Below are 15,474 nucleotides of genomic sequence, written 5' to 3'. Positions count from 1 at the left end.
TGGCTATTTAAAATAATTGTTACATAGTGAATATAGTAGAAGCAAAAGAAAAGAAAATGTCTATAATACCCTCATGCACAGGGTAATGAGATGGAACAATTTATAAAGAAACGTAGTTGCCTTTTAAACAAAATTGCAATTGCTTGTTATAAATTAAATATTTGAGCGTTAGTAGCAATTACGTACAATCTGATCTCGATAAAGCTGCAGATAATTGAAAAGCTTTTCTTTTTAAATAAACAATTATCAAATTATAAATAAAATTATCGCAGATTTTCGAATCAAGTCTGAAAAAAAAGTTTTACAGAGAAATTGTGCTGTATATTCTGGAGTCTGGATAATGGGAAGATTACCTAATTTCAGACAAATTGATTGATATTCAAGTTGTTTAAATAAACGAGAGCTTCTACAAAGAAAAATGTTGAGCAACTGAAATAAATGGACCTAAGGTTTTGTAGGACAAGTTCAACGGATGTAAATACGATACAAATTTCACCGTTGTTATCATTGTCATCGTCATCACCACCACCACCGCTTGACGTTCGTAGCCTTTGTATTCTTCACTTAGAGGGGATAGAGCCTAAGTTTAGACCCGGCGAGACTCTGGCCGAGTCAGTGTGAAACCACCATCCTCAGAGAATCATTTTCTTCGCGAAAATCGAAGGTGCTTTCCGCGTGGAAGTTTCGTCGCGTGCGTTTTGGTCGGCGAGAAAGCTCGTCGTACGGTTCGGAAGAACATTTCCGTCTTCCGCGGACTCGTGACCAAGAATTTTACATCTCGCGAAGAAAAATATAGAGAGGGAATCCGAGAGAGATTATCACGATGGCGTACAGCTGGGATAATCGCGTTAATTTCATAGTGAAATTTCTGTACGGTTAGTAGATGCGGAGGATATTGCAAGGGTGATCGGAGTAGATTCATCAAGACAGAGGAGGACAACAATTAGAAAAACGATGTGGTTGTCGTACGAAGAGGCAGCGCCTATACACGCTACAAAATTACGATTTGAAAATTGGAAATGAATGGTGACTCCTTATGCAAAAATAAATAAAAAAGTAAAATAAATAAATTTCTTTTATATAAAATTTTGTTTTGCCAGGAAAAATGATATAAAAATTGTGACAAAGTAAATTGATATTTTTCATTTTATTAATTAATAAAATATCTCCTCTGATAAATGTGCATTAAGTCTTGCAAATGCATTCCCTTGCATTGTCTTACATACTTCATGTGTTTTTCTTTCACATGCGTGTGTAAATCGTGACATATATATGGTAATTGATAGTAATATAATATGTATAAAGAGGGATGTCTCAATCCTTAAGTATAACATAAGCATTAAATATAAGCATTAGAGAAGAAGATATAAAGCATGACTTATTGTCATTTTTCACATAGAATTATAATGATAATTGAGAAAAAATATCTTAATTTTTCAAGGTAACTTTAGAAACATATTTCTTTTACAGAAATCGATTACTTTATATATATGTATATTTATTATTAATATGTATATATTTTTTTTCTGCAGCTAGAATGATGGAAAGAATTATGAAAAGATTACAAGGTTTTTATATTAAAAAGTACATGTTTTACATAAAAAGATAGAATCATCAATCAACTTTTTCATTGTTCTACGTATAAAAAAAGACAAAACATTTTATTAAACATTCTACAAAATATTTTTTGTTATGTGATAATAGAAATATAAAATATATTTGATAAAATATGCACTTTTCCATGATTTACTTAAATCAGTTTGTATATGGAGAGTAAAGTAAAAAATCGATCTAATAATAAGAAAAAAAATATTTTATATGCTATTTTATAAAAACTCAATTTTTAAACAATTTCAAAAAAATAATCTAGGAAAAATTAAAGAAAATGTCTGTATTTTTCATATATTGTCTTACTGTTATTCATTACTACATATTATGTATTATCATTCATCACTTACTGTCAGTCATTACTACAAATTTACTATAAAAATAGCAAAACATTTTTTGTTATATTTTTTCTTCTATTTGATTATTTTAGTTGTAAAATAATCTGTAAAATAATTCTATATATTATAAATAAAAAATTTAACAAAATTTGTTAACAAAAAGCATCGTGTGTTTCTTATATTATATAAAATGAAGTATAGAAACATATATAAGCATAGTTTTATTAAGAAAAAGTTGACTACAAATTAATCAGGCAATATTCAACGGTATATCATGTAGTAAAAGGTGACACTTCTATTCATAAAAACTCAGTTTTTAAACAGTTCAAAATAAGTGCGTTTAGTGAGAGAAACATCCTGTATAACTGCAGATATTGATAACAACGGGTACTTGGACAAGCATGATTTCGAGTGCATGGGATTAAGAATGACGCTGATCGAAGGCAAGGGCGAGTTCAATTATAGTCGGTACCAAGAAAATCTTCACATCATGCATTCTTTGTGGGAGGAAATAGCTGATTTGGCAGATTTTGATAAGGTATGTCACAACATTGTCTCTATATAACAAAACAGACACCGGCTATCTTTCCTGGCACAATTTAAATCTTACACCGGTTTCGAAATTTTTCGAATTCTTAGTCGCTCAAGACTTGTAATTCGCAGTCTTTGTAATAAACTTTTTTACGTTTCAAGATAATTAACTATTAAAATTAATTAAGATTTTATGTTCAATTTTTATCGAAAATTAATTTGAAATATAACAGACAAAAAAAATGTTTATAAGAGCTTTGTATCATAATCATGTATCTGAACATATAAGTAAATGATTAAAGTGTTGAACTTAAATATGTATATACCATTGATTTAATCAATTTTAAATTTATTTAATACTTAAGAAAAAAACAACAAATTTTGTAAATATAACAATGCTAAATTTTATCAAGATTAAATATAATTATTGGTAATTATAGTTATACTAAATACTTTTGAAATATTTAATTAAAAATATTTTCCAAATTCTAATTCGTTAATATATAATTGTTAATATATAACGAAGAATATTAATACTTAACAGAAAGGAAAATGTAAATCTTTCATAATATATTAAAAAAAAGATGATACCATTAAGATTTATATTAAGTATTCCTTTTCCAGGACGGCCTAGTAACGATAGAAGAATTTAAAAAGGCTGTGCAAAGTAGTTGTGTTGGCCGTTCTTATAACGATTTTCCTCAAGCTATGAAGATGTTCATCGATAGTCACTTTAAAATACTTGACATAAATGGTATTGTATAATATTTATAATTAGACAAAAATTATAATTTGAACTAGACCCCGTTTTTATAATTAACGTAGGAAATATATTGTGTAAAATAATATTAATAATAAATAAATAAATAAAAATCATAATTCTTTATGAAATTAGACCAACGAAAGGAATTGACATCAGATTATTTTGTGAAATAATGAATTTTTAATTTTTATAATATCTATTCCAGAGGACGGCGTAATTGGTGCTGAAGAATTTCGATATGATTGTGCTTCAAGAATTGCTGTAGACAATGTAGATGTCCTTGATAAAGCTTTTCAAAGTCTTTTAAATGTAAGTAAAGTACCTTGATTATTTAAATAAAATTAAAATTTCTTTTTTTCTCTCTCTCTCTTTCTTAACTTATGAATAAACTAATATCTGTTGCTTTAAAGAATTAGAGTGCGTTCAGATTCCCTTAGATGCACCTATTGTATAATTTTATTATTTTTATATCCTTGTTTAACATTCGGTAAACAACAAGATAAAATGATAAATGGTACTACACTCGGTTAGAGAATCTGAATGCAGCCGTAATGTAAAGCGGTAATGTCTCTCCTAGCAATAAATTTTTTAAATGTGTAAGTACATTTTATTGGAAGATACGTAATTTTATTTTTAATTTTATGGATAAATAATTAAGATAAGAACGTAATTATAATATAACAAATTACGCTAGTGCATTTATTATTTCATTAAACGAACTTTTATCGTACTTATTCGTTTGAAAAAAAATTTAGAAAATTATCATAAATCCTGGGGATAAAGATTTAAGTATAACCGTATACTTTCCATGGGGATGTACACATTAATTTAAAAAAAAAACTATTTTAAAATAGTTCAAGTACTTCATTACGTTAACAGGATGACGACAGAAGACGCGGTGGATTGACCTTATCACGTTATCAAGAATTATACGCGCAATTTCTCGGTAATCCTGACGACAACTGTCCAGCAATCTACCTTTTTGGGCCAATAGGACAAGAGTCATAACTGAAATACTCACCGTTTCGAAACGACATAAATCTTTATTATAAAAAATTTATTTTAATAAAAGATAAGAAAGTGCCGAGTACGCACTCCTTGAAAAATAACTGCTGTACAAAATTATTAAAAAAAAATAAAACCCAAGTGGTAGATATCTTCGTATTCATTCAAAGCTCCTTTTTATTCCAATGGCACTATTTTTAATTCTTCTTTAAAAAATAATGATATTACTAAATCGCGCAAATTAAAATAAAATTTATGCATATAAGTTAATTTAATATGTATTTTCGAATTCTCACTCAAAGATCATTTTGTTTCAATTCAAGTGAAAATACCTTTTGTTTTCTAAATCTAAGATATACGTTTTTAAATTTTCGCTAAAAGATAGTTTTTCGTTTTAACTCAAATATTTTTTTATTTCAATAAAAACGTCAAAAATATTGATATAAAAATCTTGGCACTGCTAGAACAAATATAGTTAAAGCCTGTTTTCGTCTATGTAGTTTTCATGATTCTTTATCGTAAGTAGTTGCGCCACTTACTGAAAAGTTTCAAATGAATTTCGATCATGTTCTCTCTTCAAATATTATTCCAAGCTATTTGTAATGCTTCAAAAAATAATTTTTCATTTTTTAAATTAATCTCACGCATCGGTCTAATTTCTAATTTATTCAATTAGACGAAAATAAGCTTTATTAAGGCCAAAGTAGATTGTAGAAAGCAAGTTATATTATTATTTTTTTATTAATACTTCAAAGTATTTTGTGTTTCAATAAATCAGAATTTTCTTCAAAAAAAAAACGTTAGTTATTTTGTTAATTAATCACGACTTTTTGCATTTATTTCTAGTGCGTCCAAATTTTTTACCGATACTCTGTCGCGCGTGCGCGTGCGCGTAAGCACAATACAAAAGTACGAATTACCACAGACATTATATACAGATTCTCTAAAATATAATTAAACGAAATAACATAAGGCAATTATGGTACAAACAAGAGAAAATTTATTTGTATTTATGTGACAACACAGTACGCTTTTTGTATGCTATTTGCTTTCCTTTTTCTTCCTTTTGCTATTTATCTGTCATTACAATTTAATTTGACGCTTACACTTTCTCATTTTTTTCACAATATACTTTATACTTATATCGAAGCTTCTATTGATATGCATTTCGTCATATACAGTGCAGTGTAAATCGAAGATCAATTACGATTAGTAACTCTCTTCGAATGGACCAGTACGGTATACATTAAATTTAATGAAAGGTATCGCTTCATATGTATATCGAACACACGTATATGTCCGCCAGACACAATATAGTAAACTTGTACATTTTATGACATATTTTTATGTATACGATTCATAACATTTAACGCAGCCGTCTCTCTTTTCTGTCGTGTCTTATACATTCATTTGCACGCGAGTACATATATCGCAATAACAAGAAATATTAACAACATCGTATCTAGCGAGCTCCTTTCTTTCATAATTGTACGTACTGCTTGAGTAGTATAAAAGTTACACTCTATATAAAACGTTCAAATCCGTGACGAGATCCGTTCTTTCAATCGGGAAGTAAGCATCAAGCACATTAAGAAACACATTGATGTTAGTGATTAATTCGCCTGCTATAGCTCTTGTTATGTGTATTGTACACAAACAAAAGACACTGTTGCAAAATTTGCTGCACATATCCAGCGAAAGCGTCATAGAGAACTTACACTGACTGAAAGCGCACTAGTAAATAAAGTTGGCAAATCTACCTCCGCATTGGGAACCTAGAAATTTAAACTCTCTATCCCAGTTTCTTCCATTTGACGAAAATCTTATATAATCCTAAATATTTGGCTAAATCATAATAAATTCATATCTGAGTAATCAACCAGCGATCGCATTTCTTGTCGATATACATTCGTTTCAACCTAATGCGAGAGTTTATCGAAGGAAAATGTACTTGAATACATATCTTGCGACTCTCTCTCGATTAATAATAGTTTTAACTATTCATGATACAACAAGCATTGATCGTGTTTGAACTGATCGATTGCTAGGATCGATAAGAAGATTCGTATTTCGTTCCTTTGAGGTTTCTGCTTACTAAGGATCACAAAACAAAGTTCTTACACAATTTTTATATGTAGAACGTGTACAAACTGTAGTATACAAAAATCTAATTATTAAAAATAAAGTCATCTTTTGTTAACAGTGTTCTTAATCTCTTAAATTTAGATATTTTAAAATTTATGTATATATACATATATGTATAAAACCATGCTACGTGAGATTCTAAGCTATATTTAATATTAACTGCCCCATGTAATTTATCTAACTTGTCTTTATAGGCTAAAAGAGATGAGAGGTTCACGCATTTATTTCTTCATTTTAGTAATGTCTTAATCCCATCGATGATTATTCTCATGTTTGATTTGAGGCAGCGACTCTTTTAACGAAGTAATTTACCACTTTGTAATTTACTGCAACAAACTTGATTTATTTCCGGTCATCCAAATAAGTGTGTACCTATACATTTAAGTTTTACTTCTGAAATCTTATTACTTTATTCTACTTTTTTATGAAAAAGACAAATACATTTTTCGTTATAACGAATTTGACACAATTTTTCATGTATACTTTCACACATACACAGACATGTAGTCTGTTTTTTTTCAAAATTTAATAATTCTAACCACAAGAACTTATTTTATTTTCTGCATAGTTCCGCGTTATAGTATTAGAACAAATGCTTTAAAAAACAATAGAGAAGCAGCTATGTTTTGAATAATTATATACAATCAATACAAAGTTTTAGTCAACTAAGACAAAACAAAAGAAAGAATATTTGAAAAAACTTAGATTTAATATTTTACGAGTCTTTACGTATCATAGATATTTAAGTTGTCTGAATATCTAATTATATAATAATTATTTATATAGAGTAGAGACGAAATCGAACATGCGAATGTACAAGGATTGTTTGCAAAAAATAATTTCCAAAGCTATGTAATAAAAATACTTGTGTGAAAAATATTTGAATTTCAGACGTAATATTTCCCGTTGATCCATAGTAAGCTAACGACAAGGGAACAAACTATTACTTTGTTTAACCTTAATATCTTAACATGTCATAAATTCGGAACTTGGCAAAGCAAGACGATACTTACTTAAGGAATAGACAAAACTCAAATCTAATCGACAATACTGATAATTATATTTCACGACGGAAATTTAATCCTTAAGTAACATGGTGAAGAAACTCATAACATTCATACCATTCAAGAGGATATACACTCTCACACATGTAATCATATCAATAATTAGTATATGGTAAATTAATTCTGCGGTGGTTTCTTACTTATCAAATATTCATTAATGGAATTCTTACATCCTGAAGCCGAAGATAATCATATAAAAATCCAAAATAGTTTCAGATATATTGATGTAAGTGGTAAGAGAACAGAATAATCTGATAAGATTCCGAATTGAACTTGAATGAATACAACTTCACCATGAAACTTGCAGATTATTGTGAAACTTGAATCCTGATATAGATATCATTCTTATTTGTGAATATCAATATCGATTGTATGTGATGTTAAGTTTTACTTAACTTTTATATCTTATTTTGATTGTGGACGGCATATAAACAATTTAATTGTTATAAATATTTAGTTTTGATGATTGATTTAATAATTATATATATATATCATTCTAGCTACATAAAATTTTGAAATGCGGTATTATTTTTGATATTATCGCTAAAATAAACAGTTGTAAGAATTATTTTACAAATAATACTGTAATTTCTTAGATAATTTATATATTGGAAAATTCAATATTGTTTTAATATTAATTTGTCAATTATCAATATTTCAATGCCACACTTATAAGTTATAATTGGATATCGATATCAGAAAAAGGATTCATGTCACAATTAAGAAATACATTAAAAATAGGAAAATGCATTTTACATCCGTCACGTTTAATACATTTTCAGTAAATTTGCTTAACGAATAGTAAGAAAAACAAAAATTCTTCGTTCTATATAAATTATTCTATCTAAAATTGATCGCGCGTATGATTAAGCGTTCGCGATTGCGAAACATTTTAATTTCGAATACAGTCTGTGAAGATCTAATATTAAATTAAAAAAAAAAAGAAAGCCTTGCCCAAAATAAATATGCTAAAAATGACGAAGACCTAGAACTATACAAATTTATTTATCGCTAAAATATAATGTGCCAGATATGAACGTAGATGGACATGTTCACCAGTCTCGAAGAAATTTGGTAGAAACAATTCGCGTTAAACTTTCTATATTTCGGAGGAGAGACGAACTTGTGAATCTCTCTCTTCCTCTCGGCTCAGAGATAAAAGACTCTATTGACACTTATTGTACAGATTCATTTCAGTCCTTCTAAGTACAAAAATTGCATCCGATTATATCGGCAACAACTAATTCTTCGTTAGAATGTTATATGGTGATCAGTCGCATCGCTGGAGTTCACACTGGCGTAGGAAGTGGACGCGCGTTGTTGGTTGTCGTTTTGGAGTAGAGGAGAATCCGGCTTGTCACGTTGGTGACGCCTAGCTTCGCTTTCGCTCGCGAGTTCGCGGGCTCTTCTACGCCCTCGGCGCGACATCACGCCTGAAAGAGAGAAGCATATTTTTAAGTATCTTTAAATCTCCATCCCATCGATCCATTTAATCTCCCATCGCACTGTGTGATTACATTAAAATCTGTATGACTAAGTTTGTGCTGTTGTGTGATTACATTGATCGAAACAAATTATGTACTTCTTTTTGTGTACGTGTAAATTTCTGCGTGTCTGCAACATTTCTATTTCAATATATACAAGAAGCAACTCTAATTATAACACAAATCGATATCAAACATAATATTAATATGCATTAACAAGTACACTCGCATTCAAACTAAAAAATAAATCGTCAAATATTTCTTTAAGTAATAAGCGTGACGATGCGTATTTACAAAATATAACATGTATGCACATTACAAAATTTCGAAAGATTCCCTTTAAAGAAATAAATTTTCTTCATTTTTTTAGATATTAGCATAAGTTATCTATAAAATACACATTGTATTTGCCGATACATACATACATACATACATACATATATATATATATATTGAAAACCATAGAAAAAAATTATACATTTGCTATAAAATAGTTTTAAGATTTACTGTCAAGTTTTTCATACATTATTGTCTATTACATTTTAATGTAAAAAGAAATATAATATATAAAAAATATATTTTCATTCATGTATAGCAGCAAAGTGATATAAACTTTAATTTGAAATGTGATGTAAAATAAATTAAATATTATAATTTATATGACACTTTATTTTATAAACACTCACTTTATTTATCTACGTCTATTTATCTCTAAGTATATACTATTTGTATAATTTCTCTCGAATGACATCTTTTGCAATTATATTTCGTCACTCATATCATTTATTCACTATCTTCCACTATGTTCATATCTCTATTATATTTGTATAATTCGATGGAAAATTGCAATGTATTGACAAATACAGGCTTTCCGTTCGGGAAAACGCGCTATCAACATTATTTCGTCATTCTATATCTCTTCATTTCATATCTATAATAAATGACAAAAATAGAATGACGCAATAACGCTGATAGCGTGCTCCCAATATTCATATTTATCTTCAGTTAAAGTAAAATATTAAGAAAGTACATCACGATCATCTTAAATTTTAAATCACACCAAAAAATATTGAGAGTTTCAATAATCTAAAAATAATTTAACATTATACGAAAAAAAGGTGAAATTGCAATGTGAGCACCACATAAAGTGATCTTTCTATAAATTTTTCTTTTTCATCATTGATAATATTTTTGTGTTTCCATATCCCTGTACACTTATTACACTTGTACTATTGTACAATTAATAATCTTGTAATAGCATAAAATCTACATTTTCTAGTAATTTGATTACAAAATTCGACAAAGAATTATTCGATTATCGATCGATAATATCGTATAATCCTAAAGATATTTTATATGCTGCGATGCATACGTAATTGTATGCTATGCAACATATATACAGTTACATTATAGGAAATATAATACATAATGCAACATATCTTTTAAGTATTAAGATATGTTGCACACCAACTAAATAATGACAGGCACAAAAACACAATAGCACTAACATACATAAGGCGAGGTAAAAACTATAATCACTTTTAATATCTTCGAAAGCGTCGAGATTAGAAGAAAAATTTGTTTCATAAAAGTTGCACGATACGCAAAAGAGCGGTCATCATACAGCGGTAATGTTTGTATTTCTAGATCAAATTGTTTCCAAAAACAATCAAAAGCACATATTCTTTATAAATTAAATCTAATAGTTTTTTCTTTAATTTCTTATAGCGTCTATTAAAATACATGTAATAGCCATACAATATCAAGTCATTTAAAATTAGTAAAAATCAAACAATTTTTTATTGGCTCATATTTAGAAATAAATTAAAAACAAAAAGGAATAGAGACGAATAAAACGGAAAAAAAAAATGAAATATTAAAATACATATAGTCATATCATATATGCTGTTTTAATACTGTCAAACTAGTGATACGATTATATTTCAACATTCTTTGTTTGCTCGTTTTATTAACTTCTAGTTTCTTTTATTTCTAATTTATTAATGAAGATCATTTTAAAAACAAAAATATATTAGAATGTGCTACAATATTATCAGCTCTTAACTGATAATTCTGTCATTAACAATTAAAGAATCTATTAAAACATCTATTAAATCAATAATATTTTCATTATAACTTTGGCAATTCATTCATACAATTAAGGAATTAAATGAAATACAACAATATGATACAAAGATTACCACTATATGATGATACTTCCTCTGTATATTATACAATTTTTTCTTTTCTCCTATTTTCAAAGATATGAGATTGTAATAGTTCTTATCACACCATGTATAATATATAATATACGTATAATGTACACAAATAATATATTAATTAAACATTATAAATTAGAGTAGCATATTTCTAAAAAGCTTTCCATCTCATTAAAATAGTTAGAAACATCTCGAATACAAACTTTAAATGCATGACATTACTCTAAAAGAATTTTAATAACACCACAATTAGTAAGTTTTCTCAAATTAATATATACAAGCTAATATATATAGAATAATTATAACCTTTGTCCAGTTTTAAATTTTCATAATTTCCGTTCAATATGTATATATTCAATTCTGATAAAATTGATTTGTAAAAAACCATTAGAATTACAATTTAAAGTGAAATTTTATATGCATTAAGAATTATCTATTTGTAAAAATTTACAAGAAATTTTCTTTGTTTACATATTAATTTTATCATACATATAGATTGGGAATTATAAAAGTTTAATAATAAAAATTGAAAAGTTTTCATAGCTATCTAATATAATGCAATCGGTTAGACTGAGTGTGGGTTTTATAACAACTTAAACAAGATTACATATATGTTATTTACTGTTATGAGTACCAGCATTATTTTGTTAGGCATGGAAATGCGTACATGCAATATTTTCCTGCAGAATTTTTTCAAGAATTTCTTTAAATCTTAGACTTAAAAATTAAAAGATTGCATTTTCTTATATAAACTGTAAAAAATGAGAAAAATAGAATATAAATTTTTTTTTCAAAATTTGAACTCAAATCTTGCAAAAGAGTTCTAAATTATCATATAAGGAATACTGCATTGACGCAAGCAAAAAGTGCAATTATATACTTTCTACATCTGTTTATCAATATTACAAATTCTTTGTAATATTGCACAAATATATGTTAAAAATAAACTAAAAATTATACAAATGTTAATACATGTTAAATAAATAATACATATTCATAATAATTCTTATAATTCCATATACATATGTGTAGGAAAAGAAAACAACGTGCTTGAGGGACTTTTGTAATTTTAAAATAGACATAAAAAAAAACATATAGCTTGGCAAACTATAACTGAGAAAAAATATATAATATTATTTAATTCGTCTAACTTATATTTAAATAAAAAATTTTAATAGGAACAAATATTTGTAATATATCTTTGAAAGAATTGCACTTTCTGTAGATGCATATTCACACGTGCTAAAAATAACATTGAATCAACAGTTTAAGTGATATTTTAAGACTCACTTAGACTAACTGTGCAAAATGAACGACATGGAAAGTACGATGAAAGATTTTGATAGAAGAAAAAAAATACTAATTGTAAGAAATTTTACCACATGTCAAAACATGGACGTTCCGTTTTTATATTCAGATGCTCTGCATACCTATCTGTCACATTCAAGCACTTTGAATGTAGGTGTAGTTGTAGTGGGTGTAGGAGAATTGTGTTTGCTTACACGATGATTCAAAGATGTCTCTTGCACGTTGTCCAGATTTCCATGTATCGCTCTCTTATGGTTGGCCAATTTCTCTCTGTTCATGGGTGAGCCTAGAACCACCAGGGGCCATGATGCCAGTCCGCATTACTCAAATAACGTACATTTAAAAAACACGATTCTTCTCAAAATGAAGAAAGACTAATTGTAAGCGCAGACGTTAGTAAAGAGCTTTAGCACAGAAATATTTCGATGCAATATTTGTTACTCTTTGTCGAATTTGTAAAGCTGTTCGTATTAAATAAGAAATAAGTTCAAGATTTTCCATTTACAATAGGGATATGAAAGTAAAATCTTAATTAATATAACATTGATAAATAAAAACTAAATAAAAACGATTATTTGTTTTTTCCCTTTTCGTTTCGTTCTCAAAGCACTAAGATGCTTGTAATATAAAGATCATTTTTTTAGGATTGCAATGGCTATTCGTAAGACTATGCTATTAAGTGTATCCAACAATAAAATGTAAATTTACATAAATACATTTCATGCAACATAAAGCGTTAATAGTACATTACATATATAAATATATATTATCATATAAATAAAAAATTTAGAAACAAATATACACGTACACAAAACATCTTTTTTGTAGAAAAAAACTATAAAATCATTTTTAGCTGAAATGTCAAAATCTATTTGATAGATACCAATAATAATAGATCAATATTTAAACAAAGACATTTGGATTTTGTGTTTCAAGTCAAGTTTTTGGTAGTTATGCTGTACTCAATTTAAAATGAGGAAATTCGCGGTAGTAAATGTCTTATAATACAAAAGATATGAAGAAAGCAAGAATTTATCCTTATTTTTTTCCAATATTTCAGACATAAAATTATATAAATATATATATTTTAACATCAAAATATCATACTTTTCGTTCAATTTCCATTTTCAAAGTTATATTTCCTCACCAAATAGTATATAAGCATAAGATGAATATAAAATAATATATGCTGATGCAGAAAAGACTAAAGTTACTGAAGAATGTAACGTAGCCTTTTCTGGCATGCATATAAATATATTAATAAAAAATTGTATACATATATAACAGCTATCATAAATATATACATATAATATGACAGCACCTTCTTACCTATGTAACTTAGTAGTACTGGCAAAAAGATGAGACCATGCGCCGCTCCAAATAGTACAATACCCAAATACATTCTGAAGTAAAACACCTGCAAATATCTCTTAGCTGAGTAATTCTGAATAACTTTATACACTTCAAATATATAGACAACAGAATACCAATTATCGACATTATAATGATTAATAATACAAATATTTAAAAAAATGCTTTTAAAGATCGAGAAGACATAAATAATAAATCAAATAAATATACAATAAATACTTTAATATTTTAAATTACTTAGACTAAAAGCTGAGCATTTTCTGATTAAATAAATAATGGCAATTTGAATTGTTGGATAATTGGTGTTCTACTTAGATATAATAAAACAAAGATCAACCTGGAAAATTTGACTCTTTGCAAAGCCCAGTACTATAATACCGCCAAACTTTGTCAGTGTGATACCACTGAATACTGAACTTCCCATATTTGTCAATGCATCTGCGACCCTTTCAATCCTAGTTGCTTGAACTGACACGGAGAAGGAATGTACTAGATGACTGCAAAACTCGACAGCTATACCAACTGCCTGTAATAGAAATTAGCATTTAGATGATACACTCTCGACAATTGTTATGTAATGGATTTTTTTAACTCTTCTCTTTAACATTTTTATGTTTTTTTGTTTTCTTTTACTTATTCTTGCGTTAATATTATAAATATTGTTAAAAAAAGATATATAATTATACGATAAATATATATTCGAATTAAAAATATAAACATTTAAATCAATTTCTTAAAAAATGAGAAATTCTATGACAATTAAAGAGCTTGCTTCAATAGTGGGCTAACTCACATTTTGTAAAAGCGGAGAAAATAAACTTTTCAAAGTTAATGTAATGGAAAAATACATCTATTTTTACTAATATCACCCATATTCAGCTACGTTGTGGATTAGCCCATTTTTGCAACAAGCCCTTCAATTTTTAAATAAAATTGTAAATAAAATTGATTTGTAAATAAAATTTTATCAATATCCTATAGGGTGAGTACTCAAATCTTGTAAAAGAATTCCCTGAAAATTCTCAGATTTTTTAGGAATTTTATTCAAAATTCCGGATGAGATTAGAGAATTTTTCAATACAGCTTTAAAATAAATTAGGCACTAAGAGTTCTAATAACGTATAGAACTTGATGCGTGAAATAATTTAATCTTCTCATATGTACAATAGTTACATCTCCATACAAAATTTTTCGAACGTAACGAAAGATTTTGTATGGAGATGTAACTACGTATGTGAAGATTAAATTGTTTTACGCATCAAGTTCTGCGTGATTAGACTCTTAATGCCTGATTTATTATTTCCGGATTATCATTCTTCAGATTGAAGAGTCTTTATATAGTATATGTCAATTTTAAAATAAATTAACTTTCAATATCGGGAGCTTTCGATATGGGGCCACGTTTACTTTCTAAAGGGATAAAATTAAATTTAAAAGTAAAATTCACAAAATTTCCCTGAGTATCAGTTTAAAATTCCATGCGAATCCATGATTTTCAAGGGTAAAAATGAAATTCCCTGAGAATTCCAGGTTTTCCCGGTTTTTCCCAGTAGTTCAATATCTCGGCCCGACCAAGTTTTCTTCTGGCGAAGAAATATATCGCAAGGGCGACAGGCATATTATTAGCCTTATATTAGC

The 15,474-nt window shown here is 27.7% G+C and overlaps 2 protein-coding genes across 11 annotated transcripts; one reads left to right on the top strand and one right to left on the bottom strand.

Moving 5' to 3' along the window:
- LOC105448331 (sarcoplasmic calcium-binding protein 1) lies at nucleotides 1-4,404 on the top strand. Of its 7 annotated transcripts, none has more exons than XM_011686837.1 (7): nucleotides 1-875; nucleotides 1,533-1,568; nucleotides 2,227-2,232; nucleotides 2,318-2,484; nucleotides 3,102-3,231; nucleotides 3,446-3,549; nucleotides 4,120-4,404. In XM_011686837.1, the coding sequence occupies exons 1-7, from the start codon at nucleotides 824-826 to the stop codon at nucleotides 4,246-4,248; spliced, it is 624 nt and encodes a 207-aa protein (XP_011685139.1). In that variant the 5' UTR covers nucleotides 1-823; the 3' UTR covers nucleotides 4,249-4,404. The 7 variants fall into 7 exon arrangements, with proteins under 7 accessions (XP_011685139.1, XP_011685140.1, XP_011685142.1 ...); XM_011686840.1 differs by having other exon boundaries at nucleotides 4-1,026; XM_011686838.1 differs by lacking the exon at nucleotides 2,227-2,232 and having other exon boundaries at nucleotides 2-875.
- Nucleotides 4,405-8,139: 3,735 nt separating this feature from the next.
- LOC105448328 (Niemann-Pick C1 protein-like) lies at nucleotides 8,140-14,389 on the bottom strand. Of its 4 annotated transcripts, none has more exons than XR_974229.1 (4): nucleotides 14,174-14,389; nucleotides 13,795-13,882; nucleotides 12,537-12,751; nucleotides 8,140-8,887 (listed from the first exon to the last, which is right to left on the bottom strand). XR_974229.1 is itself a non-coding variant. In XM_011686835.1 (4 exons), exons 1-3 carry the CDS (start codon nucleotides 14,258-14,260, stop codon nucleotides 12,588-12,590), a joined length of 339 nt encoding a protein of 112 aa, XP_011685137.1. In that variant the 5' UTR covers nucleotides 14,261-14,389; the 3' UTR covers nucleotides 8,140-8,887. The 4 variants fall into 4 exon arrangements, 3 of the variants coding, with proteins under 3 accessions (XP_011685137.1, XP_011685138.1, XP_011685136.1); XM_011686835.1 differs by having other exon boundaries at nucleotides 12,588-12,751; XM_011686836.1 differs by having other exon boundaries at nucleotides 12,660-12,751.
- Between the last annotated feature and the right edge of the window lie 1,085 nt (nucleotides 14,390-15,474).

The sequence above is a fragment of the Wasmannia auropunctata genome, unplaced genomic scaffold (assembly GCF_000956235.1).
Source record: "Wasmannia auropunctata unplaced genomic scaffold, wasmannia.A_1.0 LD336088.1, whole genome shotgun sequence".
Lineage (NCBI taxonomy): Eukaryota > Metazoa > Arthropoda > Insecta > Hymenoptera > Formicidae > Wasmannia > Wasmannia auropunctata.
The sequence above is the reverse complement of the archived record's forward strand: the minus strand, read 5'-3'. Positions and strand labels throughout refer to the sequence as shown.

What these genes read in the sequence shown, in the direction of transcription:
- LOC105448331 (XM_011686837.1), top strand. Translation starts at nt 824, where the DNA reads ATGGCGTACAGCTGGGATAATCGCGTTAATTTCATAGTGAAATTTCTG. An exon ending in ATTTGGCAGATTTTGATAAG is followed by an intron (nt 2,485 to 3,101) that starts GTATGTCACAAC and finishes TTCCTTTTCCAG; the next exon opens with GACGGCCTAGTAACGATAGA. An exon ending in CTTTTCAAAGTCTTTTAAAT is followed by an intron (nt 3,550 to 4,119) that starts GTAAGTAAAGTA and finishes TTACGTTAACAG; the next exon opens with GATGACGACAGAAGACGCGG.
- LOC105448328 (XM_011686834.1), bottom strand. Translation starts at nt 14,260, where the DNA reads ATGGGAAGTTCAGTATTCAGTGGTATCACACTGACAAAGTTTGGCGGT. An exon ending in CAAAGAGTCAAATTTTCCAG is followed by an intron (nt 13,883 to 14,173) that starts GTTGATCTTTGT and finishes AGATATTTGCAG; the next exon opens with GTGTTTTACTTCAGAATGTA. An exon ending in AGTACTACTAAGTTACATAG is followed by an intron (nt 8,888 to 13,794) that starts GTAAGAAGGTGC and finishes TCTCTCTTTCAG; the next exon opens with GCGTGATGTCGCGCCGAGGG.